Source organism: Scomber japonicus, chromosome 12 (assembly GCF_027409825.1).
Source record: "Scomber japonicus isolate fScoJap1 chromosome 12, fScoJap1.pri, whole genome shotgun sequence".
Taxonomy (NCBI): Eukaryota; Metazoa; Chordata; class Actinopteri; order Scombriformes; family Scombridae; genus Scomber; species Scomber japonicus.
The window spans coordinates 25,358,819-25,381,088 of NC_070589.1; the positions used below are offsets into that span (position 1 = coordinate 25,358,819).

Consider the following 22,270-nt stretch of genomic DNA (forward strand, 5'->3'; position numbering starts at 1 on the left):
ATCAGAAAACACACTCTTACTAATTCAATAAATGTACCAAAATACAGACAAATGTGTATGATTAAACTGTTTGAACAAATAGGACTATTCCTGGCATAGAGTATATATATATGTAAATTCACAAGTTGTTTTCAGAACACATATTTATAAATTGAACCTTAGACATTAAATACTGCAATTTTTCTTCATGTAGGTGTTCTCCACTTCTAGTCACAAAATCAAATTAATATCTTTTCTGCCATCTGCTACTGTAGAGCTTTTTGTCTCCAGTGGCCTTTGGATTTGGGACAGAGTACCTGTCACGGTACGAGGAGCAAGGTTTGGGTCTGCAGTGGGATAACATCCAGACTAGCCCACTAGAGAAAGATTCATACTCTTTCCTCACCTCCGTCCTCATGATGGTGATTGATGCTGTCCTCTACGGCATCCTGGCCTGGTATCTGGATAATGTCTTCCCAGGTTGGAATGCTAAAATATTATACAGTATATTTTAAGACTTTCTGGGTTGAAAGAGTTTATTTCAATTGTACTGAATCTCTCCTTCACAGGACAGTATGGTGTTGGTCGGCCATTCTACTTCCCATTCCAGTCATCGTACTGGCAAAGAGCTACACCTCCACACACAGAAATGGCTGATCAAGGTTAGTATATATGTATATGTATATATATATATACTGTGTATGACTTGAGCTTTGACACTTCACTTAGATTTTCAAGTAGTGGCAAGTGAATGCCTGCTCATATCCTTTGCTTTAAAACTATCTGCCTGTAGAAAAGACATCTAAAGCACTGGAAGATTGTTGTTGTATTGGAAAGGTTAACATCAGTTATATAATGAGTGTTTTATCTCTTGTCCCTTCCATTACACTATGAAACAACACACCTGGATTTGAAACTAAATCAGTAGCTTGGTAAAAGACAGTTTTTTGTGAAGCATTCTTGGCAGCTCAGGGCCTGAACCAAAGGCCAAACTGACATACCACAAAGTATGAGTAAACTAAGGATCAAGATTACTCACAACTTTCCCAGGAAAATTAAACTGAGGAAAACCAACTTGTGACTGTTGCTCACAGCATTTTATCATATCTCATAAATACAAGTAGAAATTAGGACATCCAGAAGTAAGCATGAACAAACAAGCAAAAAAATAAAAATATGCAAACAGGAAACATACTGTGTACAAACAAAGTACTTTTCAAGCTTTGTAACTGCATATTCAGAGTGCACAAATATAAATATCCATCTCCTCTCCCAAGACCTCATACTGATAGTGTTAACAAGCATGAAAGTACATGTACCCCACCAGCCCATTATAGTTAACTGTGAGAAGGGAAGTTTTCACATAAAACCAAACACAACCAGAAAATGATTCTCTTATATGTTCCCAGATCCAGAGAATCCTGAACCAGAGAACATGGAGAAGGACACTGCCAGCATGGGCACACCAGATACCTGTAACGGCACAGCTGACAGGAAAGTCTGTAAGCACCAAAGTATAAGAGATCGAATAGAGAGAGAGAAGGAGCTGCTGAGAAGACAAGAGGAAACTCCAAACCAGGACGAGGAGGGTCAGGACTCAGGAAAGGAAGGTGAGGAACACAAGACAGAACTGAGGCTCAGGAAGAAGGAGGAGAAGGAGGAGGAAGGCAAACTGCATGTTGGTAACACACCGAGGACATCTGGTGGACAGACAGGGCATCTTCGCTATTCTCTACTAAAAATTAAATAGTTATATAAAGTTTTAGAAGTTTCTAGGATACTGAACACCAATCATGTGTGTCAAACCACATCTTCAACCAAGCTAATGTTGGCTGTACCAAATGTTAGGGTTTCATGGTTCAGAAAAGCAAGCCTGGATTAAGAGGTGGATTAAAACAGGTCATTCTTTTACCCATTAGTTTTTTAACACAAAGTGATTTCCTAGCAAGTGATTGTGGCCCCAAAAAACTGTAAAATCCTCAATCACCCTCTGTCCTTTTCCCCACCCACACAGGCCAGTTGTTCTTTGAGTCTGACCCAGTGGGCCTGGTGTTGGGGGTAGAGATCCAGGACCTGGTGAAGGTGTTTAATGGAGGTTCTCGTCCTGCTGTCAACTGTCTCAACATAAATTTCTACGAGGGCCAGATCACCTCCTTCCTAGGGCACAACGGTGCTGGAAAAACCACCACCATGTAAGAAACAACCTTCATTTCTTCTAAAAACATGATTAGTTATGTAATTACAGTCAACTGAAAAAACCCCCAACACAAAACAGATTGTCATTATTTTCTGAAAGTTTTGGTAGTTAATTTGCATATTCTGCAAAATTAACATTTTTTCTTTAATACAAAATGCAGATTTTGTCCCAAGTACAATATTTCCACAAACCTTTCAGAAAGCCCGATGTGATAGTTTGTGGTATTTTAAATTAAGACTCATGGTGAACAGTAGATAGTTCCATCTATTAATACTGCATTAAAACGAGGTCCTTTTCTCTGGGGTCCCAAGTATCCCAATACATTGGTATTGTAAAAAAGCATTAATTATGTGAAATAGAAAACATGTTAAGTCATTCGGAACAAATTAATTGACAAAGTCTTGAAAATTGTAATAATAGAATAAAGCATGTGTGAGATATTATTTAAAAAAGTATGCAGTTCCTCTGGGGTCTGCGGGTGCCCCAGTCAGCAGGATTAAGGTCAAAGATTTAAAATTTTTATGCAGTCTCAGAGATTAGCTGGTGCATTTGGAACATATCACGTACATTTACAGTGCTTAAACAATTTTTCATACTTGCATGGCTTTTCACAGCAGCCCCCAGTTGTCTAAGCTGCTGGTAATAATTTCTCATTTGAACCAGACAATCAGATATTATACTTCTTTTTAAATCGGCTATTTTTCTTAGAGACATCATTTTCATAGCCTTTTACAGAGATTCAGACTGAATGTGGGTGGTGATTCAGAGGTCTATCCTCACACATGAAGTCCCAGGGCAGAACTGTCTTTGTCATGGCACTGATACTGTGTGTGTTTTTCTGCTCTGTGCAGGTCCATCCTGACTGGCATATACCCTCCGACATCTGGCACAGCGTACATTAATGGAAGAGACATTAGGACTGACATAGATATCATCCGTACCTCTATGGGGATGTGTCCTCAGTATAACATCCTCTTCAATCAGTGAGTTCCTTTCAGATGCAAATAACAGTGCATAAGTCAGTTCAATGTGAATATATACAGTTCAGTGAAAGCAAAACATGATTCGCACACAGGTTTTCATTTGGAAATAAAGTGAGAAAGACTGAAAGAATGAGAGAAACATTTGGTGTTGAAGAACAGACAATTACTTGTTGATTACATCTTGTGTATTAAAATTGTTAATTAAACTTTGAAAGTTTAGAGAATCTTCAGCTGTAATAAAGTGAGGCACAAACCTTGTTAAAATCAGAGCATATTCTTTAAAAAACCAAAAGCAGTGGCTTTGACAGCTGCTGTTGAAAGCCAAGGTTACCATCTTTTTAAAATCATTTACACATTCAAAAAAATCTCAAAACACCAATTTTACTGTCTTCCTCTGTAAACTTATTCATTACTGCTCTGTTTTTGTTCCAGTCTCACAGTGGAGGAGCACATCCTATTCTATTCACTGCTGAAGGGTCGGAGTCAGGCGGAGGCGGAGAGGGAGGTCGAGGACATGCTGGTAGACCTGGGACTGCCTCACAAGAGAGACGACGAGGCTCAAAATCTCTCAGGTGGACCACTTGTGTCTCTTTGTCTGTGTGTGTGTGTGTGTGTGTGTGTGTGTGTGTGTGTGTGTGTGTGTGTGTGAGAGAGAGAGAGAATGTAGTGAATTTCTTTATCATTCAATTTTTCCCTCACAAACACTACAGGTGGTATGCAGAGGAAACTGTCAGTTGCCATGGCGTTTGTCGGAGGGTCAAAGGTTGTCATCCTGGATGAGCCCACATCAGGAGTGGATCCTTATTCTAGGAGATCTATTTGGGACCTGCTTCTGAAATATAGAGCTGGTAAAAATGTTACTGAAGTAGATTCACACCTCACGCCTTTAGCTCCACATTTTATCCCCTCCTAGTCAACATTTTATCTCTTCAGCTCCACACACTAACTGTCTGGATGCTCATTTTACCCCCCGAAAACATTTTGCTGTTCTACTGACAACACTGAAGAATGAAGCCAAATCTTTTGCAGCTTCAGAGCTCTCCTCAGGCACTTGAATTAAGTAGTGAAGTGATCAAACGGAAAAATTCAGTTACACTGCTACAACAAAAGAAAAAGTTGTAGTCTGAAAATCAATATATTTTATCAACTGTTGGCAAAAGCACATGAAAGCAGTGGCGACCCATAATTTTTTGTTCACCTAGAACATTTTTTTCCCTCTGATTCTGATGACAAGCCAGTAAAAGTATTTTAACTCTTCCGCAGGCCGTACAGTTATTCTGTCCACTCACCACATGGATGAGGCCGACCTGCTGAGCGACCGCATCGCCATCATCTCCAAAGGACAACTCCACTGTTGCGGTTCCCCCCTCTTTCTCAAAAACTGTTTTGGAGTGGGTTTCTATCTGACGCTTGTACGCCGTATGAAGGAACTTAAAAAAGGAGAGGTGAGTGGTACCTTTGACATAAAATCACCAGAAAGCCGAGCCATAATTTACATAATCTCTACTGTGTCTATTTATCCTTCAGTAGGGATAGAGTCTCACATGGAAACACAAAAAAAGAATACCTGCTTTTCCGTTTAAGTTTCAGCTTTCTCTCAAGGTCTTTTTTTTTTTGGCACTGTCTAAGGTATTCTTGTTTTTTTTGTTTTCAACAGAGCGACTGTGACTGTGCCTCAGACTGCTCCTGTTCCTGCTCCATATGTACCAGATACAAAGATCAGTCTCAGAACCAGTCCCAGCATCTCGATAGAGTCCTGGATGGTAAGTGTCAGGGTTTTTTTTTTTGTTTTGTTAGATCTGCAGGAAAAAATCCTTCTTGCAGGGTTGTGTATATATGTGTGAGTGTGCGTGATAGTGTCTGTGCGTACTGAAATTGAAATTCACAACTTGCCCACTCACCCAAACTTGTAAAACAGAACAAGAAACAGAATACACTATTATTTCACATTTATAATTTAGTGTAGATATTGACCCACGTGCATTCTTCTCCTGATACTGCCTTAGGACATTGTGCTTTGATGCAATGCCACAAGGTTGTCAAGCACAATATTACTCTTGTATTTTAGTGCTTGAATAATTGCAGTTTTTTTTTCTTCTTTTTTTTTTTGCTTAATTTGTCCTTGCCTTGGTTTCTGCTTCTGTACTTTTTGGAAAAACGTCCTCTTCGCTCCTCCATGTATGATTTTATTCTTCTTCCCAGGCGATATAGACAACATCACGACCCTCATCCACCACCACGTCCCCGAAGCCAAGCTAATCGAGATGATTGGCCAAGAGTTGACCTATCTGCTCCCCAATAAGGGCTTCAAGCATCGGGCATATGCCAGCCTGTTTAGGGAACTGGAGGAGACTCTTGCTGACATGGGCCTCAGCAGCTTCGGCATCTCAGATACATCACTAGAGGAGGTAGGCACATCTCAGTTTCCATCTGTGTGTGTGTGTGTGTGTGTGTGTGTGTGTGTGTGTGTGTGTGTGTGTGTGTGTGTGTGGGTGTGTGATCCTAGTGAGCACCTTTTATGGCCTCCTCTGCCATCAGTGTGTGAGTGGCTGAAGTTTGACAAAAATGCAGTCCATTTACTGTTCATGTTAAATCAGGTCAAATTAATAAAAAGGTGTGAAGAGTGTTTTACTGCTGATAAATTCAACTTTGTTTTTAAGAGGAAGAATGTGTATTTTTTATGGAAAGTTACATAGAACTAGTTGATTTGCATTAGAAACAGGTTGAAACTATCAACAAAGACAATAATATATATATTCACTCAATAGAAAATAAAAATTACTCTGTAATATGGGGAATTTTGCAGTGTAAAATTATTGCATGTGTGACCACATACCGTCCACATTTGAATACATCTCTGGTCTTTATTTTATGGAATCTAAAGTTTGACAAGTGAAAATAAAAATGTGATCTCCTGTAACTCCTGGACTTAAAGGAGGAACTCATATTTAATGTATGGAAAGTTTTTTAAAGTTTAGGAACTTTTTCTTTTTTTCTTTCCAGATATTCATAAAGGTCACTGCAGATGGAGAAGCAGAGAATAATGCCACCACTCCTGGTAAATACCACCACTGATATTCCACATGGCCTTTACCTGGAATTGAATTTCTGACCCGGTGCCCTGTCTCTTTCGCGTTGTTAATCCTTTTGCCTCACACCTGTTTTTATTATGCTGTTATTGTTGTGACTTCCCTAACTTGAACTTTAGCTACTTGTCTAGTCTTTATATGTTGTGTGATGCATCATTTGTCAGTTTTAACCCTCTAGTCTGTGGGTGTTTGTGTCTCACCTGTGCACTCTCACCTTTAGAGCAGTGGATGTTACTGCAGAGAAGCAACGGCACCAAAATTGGTGCAGATGGAAAAGAAGGTCAGAGACTTGAGAGCAATTCGACACAATTACGGCAACATAAAAGCTGTTTTTCTATAAAGTGAATCAACTGGACTTGGGTCAATCACTGTTTGTAAGGATTTTTTGGTATTTGTCAATTAAATTTAACATTACTCCCCTTTCTATGTGGGACAGTCTGGATACTGTTAGATAAGATGTCTATCACAGAAAAGTACGGTAAACTGATTATTTAATTTTTTTTCTGTGATCATCTGAAGTTAATGGAAATAATTATGATCCATCTGGAGCTCCAAGCAGTTCAAGTGACCCACGTCTGGGAAATTCAGCTAAAATAAACAAGAGCGCAGGGAGTAGTTAGAGGGGTTTTGCTGCTTGCATGCTCTTTTCCAGCACAGCATTGCAATTCATCCATTAACTCACATTTATATCTCTTGACTTCAAATGAAGTTAAGCTGCCTTCATCAGTCAGATCTCAGTAGTATGACTTCTGATCTAAAGCCTGCTTCTCCAACTTGCTACCACTTCCTCTCTATGCTTTACATACCTCTTGAGCAAATGTGTTTCCCTCCATTTATATTTTATGTACAGTGCTTATGTTTAACAGGCTGTTTGTGTGTTAACTGCAGAACATAATGGCGTGACGCAAAGTAACGGCACGACCCATAATGCATCAGACAGCAGTGCAGGGAGGGGCTCCCATCAGGTGAAAGGGACAACACTGACCCTGAAGCAGTTTCATGCTCTGCTAGTGAAGAGGTTCCACCACGCCACACGAAGCCAGAAAGATTTCTTGGCACAGGTACAGCAATGCAGCGAAGGGTACAAACCTGGATGGACATTTTAGTTTAGTGTCTTGTGGATATGCAGTGTTGAGACTTGGAGACTGGGAGTGAATATTTACCAAAGAAAAAAGTCAAACAAAAAACCCACATCTGATATGTCACCCAAATCTAGTGGAAAAAATAATGAGTTTAATATTACAATGTTTTGTATTTTTCAGTTTCATTTATAATAGATTGTGATAAAGTGTTGTGACGTACTTCTCCATGTGCATTTATAGATCGTCCTGCCTGCCAGTTTTGTCCTGATTGCACTCATCTTCACAATGATCGTCCCTCCATTCGGGGAGTATCCCAGTCTGACTCTGAGCCCCTGGATGTATGGGCAACAGTTCACCTTCTTCAGGTCAGATCTAATTACAAATGATCTATAGACATATATGTACCTATATTAACCTTCATTCATGTGTTATATTAATATTTGTTGTGATCTCATCAGTTTTTTTTTCTTTTACATTGTCTTTCTAATTTAGTAACGAGCAACCGTTTGACCCCACAATGAAACGCTTCACAGAGCGCTTGTTAGACCCACCGGGCCTGGGGACCCGCTGTATGGAGGGAGAACCACTGGGGTGAGAATCATATATATATATAGCAATAGATGGTACTTCTAGTGTTTAAACTAATATGTTTGACTTTATTAAAATGCAAGGAAAATACACATCCATGTACTGTATACTGTACACACTTACAGCCCAAGCAGGATGAAAATATTTTCAAAGTGCTGTAAAAATACACAAATCTGACCTGATAACATCCAAAATATCAACAGAAGGTGATTTTTCTTTAAGCATTTAAGAAAAACATCAAACAGCATCAAAACGTTTACCAAATCCATTAAAGTAAATTTTCAGTTGTCCTTGCAGAATCATTTTCATTTAGTCACAAAAATGACATTGATTATTTGGACTTTGTTTATTTAGTGAATGTGGACAGATTGATCATACCAACTAATGGCTGTATCAAAGTAGATATATACATATTGCACCTCAATGCAGACTCATTTAATCTTTTAACATGTGTTTCTTCATTTACCTACATCCAGAATGTCCTGCGGTAACTATACATCAGAATGGGAGCATCCTGACGTCTCCCCTCTGGTCAGCAACATCTTACAGAGTCCTGCGTGGAACCAGAGAAACCCCTCCCCTTCCTGCCAGTGCAGCACCAAAAAAAAGCTGACCATGATGCCCATCTGTCCAATTGGAGCAGGAGGCCTACCCCCTCGCCAACGGACCGAAGCAACGGGAGACAAAATGCTGGATCTGACAGAGAGAAATATCTCTGACTACCTGGTCAAAACCTATCCTACTCTGATCAGAGCAAGGCAGGTTTTAATGCACAGTTCTTTACATGCACATTGAAATGATAAAACCAGGAGACATTAAAGACATTTGAATAATTACTTCTCTCCTAAATTATGTCTGATTTTTTCCCCACAGTTTGAAGAGCAAATACTGGGTGAATGAACAAAGGTAATCTTTTTGCATTTATTTATCTCATCTCTCTTGAAATAATGTTGTATGTATATTATGAATATGATTTTTAGGACAAGCTGATGTGGGATAGTGAGTGTGAATCTTCTCTCTCTTCAGATATGGCGGTTTGTCAGTAGGGGGACAGCTTCCTATACTTGACGTCCGCCCCAAAGACATTCAGGATGTTTTCCATCAACTTGGGCGAATGCTCAACATCACGGGGGTAATTATTGTCTTGCTGTTCATTACAGACACGTACAGACAATAGAGTGCAAAATACACAAAATCAATTGGGCATTGTCTTTCACAGGGTTACTATTCTCGACTTGCACTCCAGGAGATCGGTCCTTTCTTACGATACATGGAAAGTGAATTCAACATCAAGGTATGTGGTTGGATTTTTGCTCAAGTGTAGTTCACACAGTGGCATTTCTTTCCATAAACAGAAAATCAGCAAGTGGCAAAAATGATGTTCAAACGCTCAATGTCCTTTTTCTGATGTTTGCTTCAGGCACTTTTCTTTTACGTTACAAATTTTAACATCTGTCATATAACAGGACATTGACTAAAGGCTGTGAAGGCTAAGTTTAATTCCTTTGCTTCTCAATCAAAGTACTTATACAAAGGCTTTATACAATGAAAATTGGCTTACAAGTCATTATATTGTGAATTAGTGATGCTATTAACAAGTCAGAAGGTTGTGAGATGTGTTTAATTAAGCTCTTCTTTGTCAGGTATGGTACAATAACAAAGGCTGGCATGCCATGGTGGCCTTCATGAATGTGGCCAATAACGCCATTTTACGGGCCTTCCTACCCCCATCTGCCAAACCTGTCGAGTTTGGCATCACCGCCATCAACCACCCTCTCAACCTCACCAAAGAGCAGCTTTCTGAAGTCACTGTGTGAGTGTTGATAATTGCATGAATTCAGTGGATTATAGTTTGACATAGAGAAGCTAAAACACCTGCTTCTCTCAGACATTTTAACACTTGTTTCCCTTCATGAAAAAAAAGAAAGAACAAAAATATATAAATAAGTCTGGATGAGGATTGGTTACAAGTTTTACACGACCTTTTCTTAAGACCTATTAAAGTAAATTATAGATATGGTTTTATAATTATTACTTTGTTATTTCCTTTGGAAGAAAATTCCCCCTGAGCTCACATGTGCAAATTACTGCCTCAGTTTTATTTTTAGCTCCAAAGTGTTATTTGGCTGTAGCTTCAAGCGTCTTTATATGGATTAGCTTAATTTTTTTTTTTCATGTAGGATGTAGCAAGTTGCAAATAAATTAAGAATTGCTGAATTTAATGTATTTTTAAACTGGCCAATTTTGAGGAATATCCAAATCACAAATCATTAATAATAATACACAGAACTACTTTTTTGACCAATTAGTGTCTCAGCGCTGATCTTTTAATTAACCCATACACACATATATATATATTTTTTTTTTATATATTTAAATCTTATATCTTATGTATCATGCAAGTGTAAGTTTGTGTGAGAGCCTTTTTTAAAATAGTGTTTTAGTTTGTTGACATCACATCACCAGACCAGAATATACCATAATGACCTTTCCTGATCTTATCTTTCTTCAGGTTGACCACTTCAGTAGATGCCGTGGTGGCGATCTGTGTGATTTTCGCCATGTCCTTCATCCCTGCCAGCTTTGTCCTCTACCTCATTCAGGAGCGTGAGACCAAAGCCAAACACCTGCAGTTTGTCAGTGGGGTCAGCCCTTTAGTTTACTGGGTGGCCAACTTCTTCTGGGACATGGTACGTGAAGTGAGGTTAGAGTCAATGTAAGGATATACAGTCCATCCCGTTTATGATAATACTTATAAAAGAAGCTTCAGTTATATGCTATTATTATTTGAAGCAATAAAGGGTTTATTCATAATTGTGCTCCAACAGATTTTGTATTGTGTCTTTCTTACATCTGTTTAGTTTTGTATATTTATCAATATTCACATCTAAATGCTTTGTCTGACCCCTAGATGAACTACTCTATCAGCACTGCAATGGTGGTTGGCATTTTCATGGCTTTTAACAAAAAGTGTTACACATCACCATCCAACCTGCCAGCTCTAATAGCACTGCTCCTATTGTATGGGTAAGGCTTTGCTTATTTTTATTTGTTTCATTGTTGGCTTAGAACATAAAAAACCAATAAAATACAAAGAGGGTATGAAAAGGAAGCACACTGTGTGCTGAAATTACCCTAAGGGCCTTATTGGGGTATTTCACCTCTGAAAAAAACAACAACAATATATTTTTAACTGAATGAGACGAAAGGAAATGAAAAATAACCAATTTAAACAACAAGAAAAGCTACAGAGGAAGAAACAAATGTATAAATGACATCAAGAGGAGGAAGTGAAATTCATTTTGAAATATTTCTCCTTCCTCTGTGTTATAGGTGGGCAGTGACTCCCATGATGTATCCAATGTCCTACATATTCAGCATCCCAAGTACTGCGTATGTCTCTCTGTCCTGCATCAACCTGTTCATAGGCATCAACAGCAGCGCCATCACCTTCATCCTGGAGCTTTTTGAAAACAATAGAGTAAGTACTGTAATGTCCGTCTGTGTTAAAAGATGGCTAGAAGTCACCTGCTGACACACTGCTGCTGAGTTAAGAATCAATATGTGGTGTATGAACATTCATTTCTCCAAGGATCCAATCCTTCACTGCAATATATGCACACTTGAATCTGTCATTGTCTTGTTGTTCATGTATGTCGATTACTACTCATTTACAGTTTCACCTGTAACTGGGCTTCACTTTAAGTATTCAGATCGGCAACATTGCAGAGAAAATAAAGAAACAAATAATCCTGGTTTATGCAACTTTGACCCTAGACAATACATTAATGCAATGTGGAGCCAAATGTATAAAAAGTGACTTTACTTGCTTACCAGTTACAGTGTAAGCTAACTAGAGCTTGTTTTTGTTAATGTGGTGATTTGGTATGTTAGTTTCTCTAAATAAAACAAATCACAGTTTTTCAGGTTTTCCAGACTTATCACCAATTAAAAGTTGTGCACCTCATAGGTAAACAAATGTGTGATTGCTTGAATCAACAAGCAGCAAATTAATGTAAAAGTCAGCTGGAAGAGGCGAGACCATCAAACTTGATTGATTAGTTGTTTTGTCTCTAAAATGTCAGAAAATAGTTAAAATGCCCTTTATAATTTCCCACAGCCTGAAATTGATGTCTTCAAATGTCTTGTTATGCTCGACTAACTGTCCATAACCCAAAGACATTCATTTTACCATCGCAGAAGACAAAGAAAACCTTAAATCCTCAACTTTGAGAGGCTAGAAAAAGCAAATGTTGACTTACAGCAATTACAAGTTATTTTATTATGAAAATCGACTCTATTGTTGCAGCTCTAAAACACAATGTATAATTCCACAACAAATGTATAGACTCTCACAAAAAAAGACTGAATGAATAAAACACCATCAAATATACACAGAGAATAAATAATGTGGTGCAGCTGTTGATGTATCATTGCTCACAGGAAGACAGTGCAGACCGCAGGTGTTCAGGGCAGCTGAAGACACTGAGAGTACCTGGTGGATCACTGAGGGGTGGCCAGGTGTAACAAAAAGACAAGTCACACACACAGACACAATGTGGAAAAGGATCAGACAGAAGTAGAGAAAAAGAGCACAGATGCTACTGTCATGGTGACAGGTGACTTCCTCCTCTGTCAAAAAAAATGGAGCTGGGTCTTCTCACCAGATGGTTCTCTCTTCCGCACATCTGTACTCTTGATGAATCTTATAACAGATGAGTCATGAGACAACCACTGGAGCAGACTTGACGCATAAACTTAGAGCTTCTTGGTCTGCTTTATGCTCTAAATATGAGCTCAGCATGCTGATATTGTTTTAGAGAATACTTTTCCACTGGTGGCAAAAATGATTATCTGTTTCCAAGGAAACAGATTTCTACATTCAGTAGACGATAATTGAGGCGAGCCAGATCTAAAATCAGCTGTAATTAAAAAGTTTTATATGACTCAAATATGATTGACATGAGCAGGGTGTGCATAAGTATAGCACACATCAAGTCATATAAAAACAGCTTTCAGAAATGAGTTGAAAACTTTGATTAGCTTCATTTAGGCCAAATAAATTCTCTCTCAATGGTAAACCAAATGCTATCTTATAATAGTGTACAATGTGCTTTTATGATCAACTTCTCATGGTCAATAATCAATCCTGCAGTCGTGAAACATAAATTAAGTGTGTATTTGTGTGTGTGTGTTTTTTTATATCAGTCTTTGCTGACGTTCAATGAGTGGCTGAAGAAAGGCCTGCTGATATTTCCTCACTTCTGTCTGGGGCGAGGTCTTATAGACATGGCCATGAACCAGGCTGTTACTGATGTTTATGCCAGATTTGGTAAGTACTGGATACTTATTGGCCATTTTACTTGAGTTTACAGAGTCATGGATAATTAACATCATTAAATACAAAATACAACAAATATTGTTTTGGTTAACAATCTGTTTTCGACCATAATTACTCTCAATTTCACATTAACATTAGTTGTATTTGTCATGTCTGATTTGTAAGACTGTGAGAAAAATGTACAAACTCTTCCAACACAAGGCATGTCTCTTGTTACCACTGTCCTTGCTGTCTGGAAGATTATGTTTGTACAGCCTGAAAGTTTATATAAAATAAACTCCTGTAGGGTTTTCTCTTTACTCACTGAACAAAAGCTTCATTTTCAGTATAAACCTTGCTTCTGTTTCCAGGTGAGGAGTACACAGCAGACCCTTTCCGGTGGGACTTTGTGGGGAAAAATGTTGCTTTCATGGCAGTGGAAGGCTTTGTCTACTTTCTTCTCAATCTTCTGATCCAGTATCGTTTCTTCTTGGACCACTGGTAAGGGAGCAGCTAACACAGTTCAGCATACAGCTTCACAATCGTAACATCTCTGCATCTCTACATCTCCATGGAAACGTAAACCATGTTGAATTGTTTCACACCAGGTCAGAACAGGGTCAGAACCAACTTCCTGGTGGATAAAGTGCAGTTCTGTTGTACTCGATGCTTCTCAACAGATGTTTGTCTCACACCCTTCAGGTTATCAGACAACAAGAAGACTTCGGTTAAAGATGAAGATGACGATGTGGCAGATGAGAGGCAGAGAATTTATGAAGGAGGGAGCAAGTCAGACATCCTGATGATCAGAGACCTCTCTAAGGTAAAAGATACTACTCAACCACATCTGTGACTTTAATTAAACTAGATGACAGGACACAGCAATACATACAAGGCAAGGCAGTTTTAGTTATATAGCGCATTTCATACACAATGGCAACTCAGTGTGCTTTATATAAAACAGAAAAACATGTAGTTTGAGAAACATTAAAACATACAATTAACTCCCCACTCCCCTCACCCCATACCAATAATAAAAACAAAGTACAGAAAAATAGAAAGAGAGAAATAAAATGCTAGAATAGAGCATTAAGGGGTTGAGCATGGCTCAGCGGGTAGCGCTCCCGCCCCATGTGTTGAGGCTACAGTCCTCGTTGCAGGTGACCCCGGTTTGAATCCCGAGCCGAGCGGTCTTATCCTGCGTGTCATTCCCCCTCTCTCTGCCTGTTTCCTGTCTATCTCCACTGTCCTGTACATTAAAGGCAAAAAAGCCCGAAAAAATATACTAAAAAAAAAAGAATAGAGCATTAAATATAAGATACAAAACAACTACATAAAAACAAATTACATACATGCCCTAACAGGCCAATATAAAGAATAAATGTGGCTTCATATGATTTAAAGAATGATTGAAATAGTATTCTCTGTTTTGTTAATGACTGAAATAAAATTATGAAAAATGTGGAATGTGTTGTGATTGTCTGAAAACAACAGAAGACAAAGAAAAAGATGAAAGACAAAAATGAAACAAGTAGTACAAAACAAATAAGATAAAACAATACTCATGCAGATTAAAGCTGTATTAAACATTTTAATTGTTATACTTTAGCAGCGGTGAGAGCCATGAACAGAAGCATTATGTCTTCAGGTTGCCCGTTCCGTTCTAGTGAACATGATATCTCAGAAACACTTAGGGAGCATTGCATGAAATCTGCCACAATTGTCCACTTAGACACACTTAGACCATTTTGGCCATAACTCAAGAATTAATTAGCTAATTATGACAATGTTTCGCACAGTGTCTAATAGGATAAGATGATGTGATGGCATTTTATATCTAAAAGGATAATAAGAGGATTTGGTGACACCAATCTTAGTGCCTACCTTGAAACTGTGGTGATTGCATAGAACTTAAATGCTGCCGGGTTGAAGATGTCTGTGAAGCATCCATATTTTAGATTTAGCTTCTTTGCAGCAACATCCATATATGAAGTATCATCTATTGTCATAACTTTGTGTTTGATCAGAATCAGCTATATTAGATAAGCATATCAACACATACACGGAAAATTTGCTTAACACCTAAAATCCTTCCCTACAAATATTATATTATATTATATTATAATAGACTGGACAGACATGGATGTAAACTGCAACTTGACTGTTTGGTTGAGGCATATAACTGAGAGGTGGTATTTTCTAGTTTATCATATTGCTTTTAACTTAAAAAAAAAAAAACTTGACTTCCTGCATTTTTTCACTGTCTTAAGAAGTGCTAAACTAAATAAAAACAGTCTGTTGTTATTGTCTCTCTGCCTTCTCTGCACAGATGTATGTGGGCAGGAAGAGGGCAGCTGTGGACCGGATTTGTGTGGGTGTCCCTGCAGGAGAGGTAAAGTCACTGAGTTTGTTTACATCGAGAGCAACGGCTTTCTTTATATTTCCAATATTCAAAAGTTCTCTTTTTGTGCTCACTCAAGTAAATCTACATACTGATTAAAATGCCTCCTAGACTGTTTTAGACTGTTGAAGACGCAGGTAATATGCAGTAGCTGTCATCACCAGCAAGGATACTGAAGTATATTTATATCTGGTTAATGCTCACATATTGTTAATTAATACAAGCGTGTACATAGCCATTTTTCTTTACAATATGAATATTACACCTAAATAGGGGAATTGAAAGTCATACTCTGTAATACTGAGTGCATTTCAGTCTATCATTTTCATTACTCCTGCTGAATGCATCCTCAAAAACCTGATTGTCTTTTCTCTTTTTAGTGCTTTGGTCTCTTGGGAGTTAATGGAGCTGGAAAAACTACGACCTTCAAAATGCTGACTGGTGACACTGATGTCAGCTCTGGGGAAGCAACTGTGGCTGGTTACAGGTACATAAACATCAGTCAAAAAAGAAATTTGTCCCTGGATGATATAACACAAACTGTGTTCAGGGCTGGATCTTTGCTTTTGGTTTTTTCTCTGCACTGAGTTCCAGATGGGTAACTGAATCAGAAACAGTTCAATGAGTTAGAAAGTTTAAACAAGTGGAAGGTCACTTTAACATAATTCTTTGTGAGTGAGGGAACTATCTGAATCATCTTGTGACTAAAACCCTTGTGTTTCTAAAAATATGAGGGAAAAAACCCCTTGGGACTAGGGCAAACTTTTGAGGTCCCAAATCAGTTTTTTGGAGTGGAGCTGTTGCAAAGTGAGCCAGTATGCCAATACTTATATATCCAATTTTCATGCCAACAATTTGAAAGCACCCAGTTTTCCCCTCCAAGTTCTGTTCTGTCAGGGTGGAAAAGTCTTTTTAAACTGCATTTGCACCCCTCATGGGATACTAAAAACTCAGTTAAAACCCAGTTTAATAAAAGCATGGGTTAGCTATGTAAACCATCAATCTATTAAAGTAATTAATATATAATACAACTGACAAGAAGATTCATTGTGATTCTTACACTGTTTTTGTATAGTTCAGTTTTTATATAACTTTGTCCCTCTCAGCTTTTGATGACATGTTTTAAATGATGAATATTATCAGTTAAACCACACTTGGATTCATTTCATGTTTTGTTATTCCTATCATGTTACGTGCTCTGTGAGCTCAGTGCAATGAGTAACATTTTGTGGTTTTCTTTGCAGCATCCTGTCAGAGATTCTGGATGTGCACCAGAACATGGGCTACTGCCCTCAGTTTGATGCCATCGATGAGCTCTTAACCGGCAGAGAGCATCTCTATCTCTACGCTCGTCTCAGAGGAGTGCCTGAGTCAGAGATCCCCAGAGTGAGTGCAAGTCTGGCTGCTTTACATCTTAACCTAGGTTTAAAGATTCCCCACAGATAATGATGTTTTAGATGTATAAAAATACTCTGCTTTAGATAAACATTTGTGTCTGATTTGGTTTTTCCACTAAAAATGTCTATTCCCTAGTTTAAAAAACTACCTCTTCTACCTCCTTGAAAAATTGAGAATCTATGAATATACAAATATTTTTCACTTCTGAAGTTTAAGTGCTGGATGCAAGATGTCTCCCACTTAACTAAAAAGTAAATTTTCAGTGTATGTGCAGTGAAACTATTGTTTGACTAAACACTACATAGAGAGCTCGACTTCAGTTTTGTTGACTTTGTTTTGTTTTGTGCATCCTCTGCAATTTACTGTTGGTCAGTGTTTGCTCATTTTAGTTTTGTCTTTTTAATCATCAGTAGTGTTGTTATGAAAGGCTCAGCTAACAGCGGGGTGCTCCATCCTAAAAAATGTATGTAGTCAAAGTCAGATTTGTTGATAAAGCACATTTAAAAATGACAGTTGACCAAAGTGCTGTGCAATCAAAATAGCACAAGCCATAAACCAGCACAATAAAAAACACAAAGAGCAGTAGAACAGACCCGAAGAATAAGAAAAGCAACTCCCATACAGATTTGAAACCATGGAATAAAAATGTGTTTTAAGACAGGACTTCAAAACAGACAGTGTTGGGGGGCAGTCTAACATGCAGAGGCAACTCATTCCAGAGCTTCATGGCTACAGCTGCAAAGGCAGGACCCTGATCTTGGGACAACCAGAAGCAGGTGGTCAGCAGATCTGAGTGACCTTGATGAAATATGTTGTAAAAAGGTCAGAGACATAGGTTGGAGTTAGCCAATCATTTTAAAGCAAACAATACAATCTTAAAACCAATCCTTATATGTAAAGGGGGCAAGTGAAGGGAGGGGAACTGAGGGCAGCATGTATAACCCTTTCAATTTCAATTATTAAATGATAAAAAGGACTTGACCTTAGATAAGAACCTCAGCTGCAAAAAATCTAGATTTGATCACTGTGTTTATCTGTCCAATTATCACATCATTTACAGCAGGTTTTTACTCCATCCAAGCTTTGATGTCCAACAGTTTTAAAGAGTTTGCACCTGTCCATCTCAAAGGCAGGTACATTTGAGCATTGTCTGCATAACAGTGGAACAAGATGCCATATTTTCTAAGAATGAACCCTAAGAGGAACAAGTAGAGCGAAATAGGGTTTGCCCCGAGAATAGGTCCCTGAGGGACTCCACAAGGTTGAGACACTGAGACGTAAGACCTGAACCACTCCAGTGCAGTGCCTTTAATGCTAACACAATGCTCCAGGTGAGGAATAAGGATACTGTGGTCTGCTGGGTTGAATGCAGCTGTGAGATCTAAACGCATAAGTATGGTTGCATCCCCAGAGTCAATAGCTAATTAAAGATTGTGACTGCTCTCCATAAACGTTTTTGATGTTTGGTCCAATAATCTCGCAAATCTCTTTAAGCAATGGGGGGACAACATCTGTAATTTCCTTTAGAAGAGAAACAGAGGAAGGCTCAAACTGGTTAGAAACAGCATAGCAAGTAACAGTGATGGATGGGTCATAAGAAAGGGGTGAGATGTGTTCACTCATTTCAAAATCTAATCAGCAAAAAAAGGTCTTTGAGGAAACATCAAGACAGGCAGATTGGGGAGAATTAAGAATAGTGTTAATGCTAAGAGTATTTTGCCTTTTGAGCTTTGACAGATTTCTGATATCTAGCACCAGCTGCCTTTTAAAATGTCAAAAGACACCTGCAACTTGTCTTTTTTGCACTAGCTTTCAGCTGTCCTGACAACAACTGTCAGTCAACAATGGTTCACATTTAGGTTTGGAACGCATGATTTTAAATGGAGTGACAGAATCCAGGATATTTTGGCAGGTGGAATAAAATGATGAGGTTAACTCCTTAGTATGTAGCTACTAAACATATATCTTCCCTTCGCCCTGTAGGTGGCAGAGTGGGGCATCCAGAAGCTGGGTCTGACAGAGTATGCGGACCGCTATGCAGGGACTTACAGTGGAGGCAACAAGCGCAAACTCTCCACAGCTATTGCAATGATTGGCTGCCCTGCTCTGGTGCTGCTGGTGAGTTGGCCAATGAGGACATGCTTATGAGCCCATTGTTTGGAATTTTTTGGGTTTCTTACAGGGATTTATCAATGAAATGTTCTATGGATCCAGATGGGAAGCCATATGGGTTCAGTCAAGCCTGGCCTCGAATGTTTTATACATTGGCAGGCGACTGCACAGTTCAATTCAAATTGGCATAAATCTGAGATCTTTGCCATATGTTGATAGAGATAAGGATTTGGTCTCTGTTCATATGGAATTCTGTGTTCAAGTTTGTCGCTTATTGTTGTTGTTGTTGCTGTGTGTGTTTTAAGGATGAGCCAACGACAGGGATGGACCCCCACTCTCGACGTTTCCTGTGGAATGCTATCATGAGTGTCATTCAGGATGGCAGGGCCGTGGTGCTAACATCACACAGGTTAACATCAAATAATTACATGAATCCACTGAACACATCTGCTGCAACAGCTGACCAAATACTGTTAATTGTACTGCCAAGAACTATTGTTGAATAAATTACTAGAATTGTATTTGCATGATTGTATTATTGTGATCTGTGCTATTATGATGTATTACTCATATATTTGTAGTAGCAGCATTAAAAATAAGATTTATTATTGTTATTTTCCACCAGTATGGAGGAGTGTGAGGCGCTCTGCACTCGGTTGGCCATCATGGTGAATGGGACCTTCAAGTGTCTAGGCACCATCCAGCATCTCAAGTACAAGTAAGATGCTTTTTGGATTTTAACAAGCTTTTTAACTGTTAAGTTACTTGAGAAAACTATCACACTACAAGGTCCATTTAGAGGCTATACTGGAGCATTTCACTCTATTACACAGCATATTCCTCAGCAGATCAGATTTTGCCTAAAATTCAATGACTGCTGATCAAATCCATGTGATATGATCAAATCACTCCAGAACTGCCTCTAAATTGCTTCCTACTGTTTCCAACGTCAAAGAATGACCTTCCAATCTCAGTGTAGGTACTATTCAAATACCAGAATTATAATGAAATTTGAGAAAGTATTGACACTGTTTTTCCTTTATCCAGATTTGGTGACGGCTATGTAGTGACCATGAAAATCAAAGCAGCTAAACCTGGCGTGTCCCCCGAGCTGGAGCCTGTCGAGAGCTTCATGGAGAGTTGCTTCCCAGGCTGCGTTCAGAGGGAGAAGCACTACAACACGCTGCAGTACGAGATCACCTCCTCCTCCTCCCTCGCCAGGATCTTTCAGCTTGTGGTGGCCAATAAAGAGAGGCTCAGCATCGAAGACTATTCTGTTTCCCAGACAACACTAGACCAGGTATATATATATATATATATTTATATAAACTAAGACTATGACTCTGGAGAAGTGACTGTTATTTAGAAACTTCTGTTCGATTTGAATAAATTATTTAAACCCAACTGTTAAACATAGCTTAAACATCACCAGGTAATGCTTGAGATCAAAATGAGTTATGACTATCAATGCTGAGTCTTTTAGTGTCATAAGGCAGGAAAAAATGATGTTCTTACTGCTGATGATCTTACCTTCAACTTAATGAGTTTACTGAATCGGTGTGCCTGTTGTGCAGGTGTTCGTCAACTTTGCCAAGCAACAAACAGGAGAAGATGAGGACGTTACGTTACAGAGACGAACTGCAGGTGGACGAAAAGACATCAAGATCGCACCAGTGAAGAGGAAAACATGAAAATGTAAACTGCACATGTACAGAAAGAGATGTAAATGTGTTACTCTGCCAGTTGGTAAACTATGTTTCCACATTCTAAGATTCAAAAGCCACTGTTAGTATTTTACAGACTTTTTTGAGTAGAGGCGAGCCTGGTCCGTTACCTGCCAAAGTGAATGGTACTTAGAACAGTTAATTTTTCCAGCCAGAGCCAAATTGTAAAAGCATTTGGCTGCTAACAGGGATTCATCTTCCACCATATTAACTGAACCAAGTACATCTGACATTATTTAGACCTAACATCATATGCAGTGTTTTTAGCAGCAGAAGCAGCTGGTTGTTCATGGAAACAGAACATTTTGCGTGGACTGACTGGCATGTATAAATATGTATATACTGTATGTGTAATGAATACATAAGCATCTTAGAAACAGTATTTTTTTATGTCTACATTAACAACCACCTCAATGTTTATGACATGTTTTAATGAAGCATATTTAAATGTTGCTTGTCTTTTTTGTTTTTTCCAAACATGTTTACTATTGCTTCCACCCTTTTTCAGTCATTTACTGTTTCACACATTGCCATGTCACATTGTTATCTGGTGTCAGTGCAAAATAGCACATAATATTCCTCTTGAAGAATTGAATTAGAGAAAAAAAAATGCATTAGATGAGTTAATCTGTAGAAAAAGAGGAGTGATATTATGTATCTGACCAAATAAACCTTTAAAATGCTTTATACTTTATGCTCTGTACAGTCATGCCTAGGTGATTTGTACCACCTCATCATCAGTCACAAATAAAACCACTTCAAAGTTTCATAATGTATTTGTGAAACGCAGTGTTTCTTATTTAATATTTCAACACAAACCACTGTACCCACTCTCACTTCTTTATGCTGCTGGGTTATTTTGAGAGAAGAGAAGACTTTTAAAGGCTTTCCCCTCTTCTGACCTCCACTCCACTGACCTTCACTGAAAAGCTATAAGAAAGCTACTGCAGGTCAGCGGAGTGGCTGAGAGATTGCTTTACATGAGGGCTAACGCGACACTGTGCCGACTGACTTGTCACAACCTGGATTCTTCTGACACACAGTCCAATTACTGTTCTCCTGCCGCCAGTGCTGGTGTCACTGCCTCAGGCTGCCCACTAGCCTGAATTTTGTTGGCTACCTCAAAGAAACAGAAGGATAATGGCACTGTGCATTTCAAGGCTGCTAATGAATTCTCTGGTGTGGATGTCATGCTCCTCTCCTGCCCATCATCTGTATGAAGCTGATGAGCATGAGTTGTGCTGCCGTGGGGGAGCAAAAGAGAGATACTGTAAAAGGCTGAGCCATCTGACTGTATAACTGAATGCACAATAAGGATAACTTAGAGCACAGTAAACAAAAAACTTAGTTATTGTCTGTAATGAGAACAAAAAGCCATTCATTTGTAAGTGTTGTAA

General features: G+C 38.7%; 1 protein-coding gene across 2 annotated transcripts in view; it reads left to right on the plus strand.

Moving 5' to 3' along the window:
- The window catches only part of LOC128368927 (retinal-specific phospholipid-transporting ATPase ABCA4-like), a 37,232-nt gene extending 16,356 nt beyond the window's left edge, over positions 1-20,876 (plus strand). The window contains exons 16-49 of one of the 2 annotated variants that reach the window (XM_053329850.1): positions 255-459; positions 549-641; positions 1,389-1,589; positions 1,994-2,171; positions 3,028-3,159; positions 3,592-3,731; positions 3,870-4,007; positions 4,423-4,604; positions 4,817-4,922; positions 5,362-5,567; positions 6,163-6,217; positions 6,469-6,528; positions 7,137-7,309; positions 7,571-7,695; positions 7,823-7,921; positions 8,395-8,676; positions 8,792-8,824; positions 8,945-9,050; positions 9,138-9,212; positions 9,562-9,731; positions 10,431-10,608; positions 10,830-10,945; positions 11,252-11,399; positions 13,127-13,250; positions 13,610-13,739; positions 13,941-14,061; positions 15,568-15,630; positions 16,020-16,126; positions 16,884-17,025; positions 19,021-19,155; positions 19,455-19,558; positions 19,775-19,867; positions 20,197-20,449; positions 20,724-20,876. In XM_053329850.1, coding sequence (XP_053185825.1) covers positions 255-459; positions 549-641; positions 1,389-1,589; positions 1,994-2,171; positions 3,028-3,159; positions 3,592-3,731; positions 3,870-4,007; positions 4,423-4,604; positions 4,817-4,922; positions 5,362-5,567; positions 6,163-6,217; positions 6,469-6,528; positions 7,137-7,309; positions 7,571-7,695; positions 7,823-7,921; positions 8,395-8,676; positions 8,792-8,824; positions 8,945-9,050; positions 9,138-9,212; positions 9,562-9,731; positions 10,431-10,608; positions 10,830-10,945; positions 11,252-11,399; positions 13,127-13,250; positions 13,610-13,739; positions 13,941-14,061; positions 15,568-15,630; positions 16,020-16,126; positions 16,884-17,025; positions 19,021-19,155; positions 19,455-19,558; positions 19,775-19,867; positions 20,197-20,449; positions 20,724-20,840 — 4,590 coding nt within the window. In that variant the 3' untranslated portion in view covers positions 20,841-20,876. The remainder of the gene's footprint in view (positions 1-254; positions 460-548; positions 642-1,388; positions 1,590-1,993; positions 2,172-3,027; positions 3,160-3,591; positions 3,732-3,869; positions 4,008-4,422; positions 4,605-4,816; positions 4,923-5,361; positions 5,568-6,162; positions 6,218-6,468; positions 6,529-7,136; positions 7,310-7,570; positions 7,696-7,822; positions 7,922-8,394; positions 8,677-8,791; positions 8,825-8,944; positions 9,051-9,137; positions 9,213-9,561; positions 9,732-10,430; positions 10,609-10,829; positions 10,946-11,251; positions 11,400-13,126; positions 13,251-13,609; positions 13,740-13,940; positions 14,062-15,567; positions 15,631-16,019; positions 16,127-16,883; positions 17,026-19,020; positions 19,156-19,454; positions 19,559-19,774; positions 19,868-20,196; positions 20,450-20,723) is intronic. The other variant, XM_053329851.1, reaches the window with a different exon arrangement.
- Positions 20,877-22,270: the final 1,394 nt, after the last annotated feature.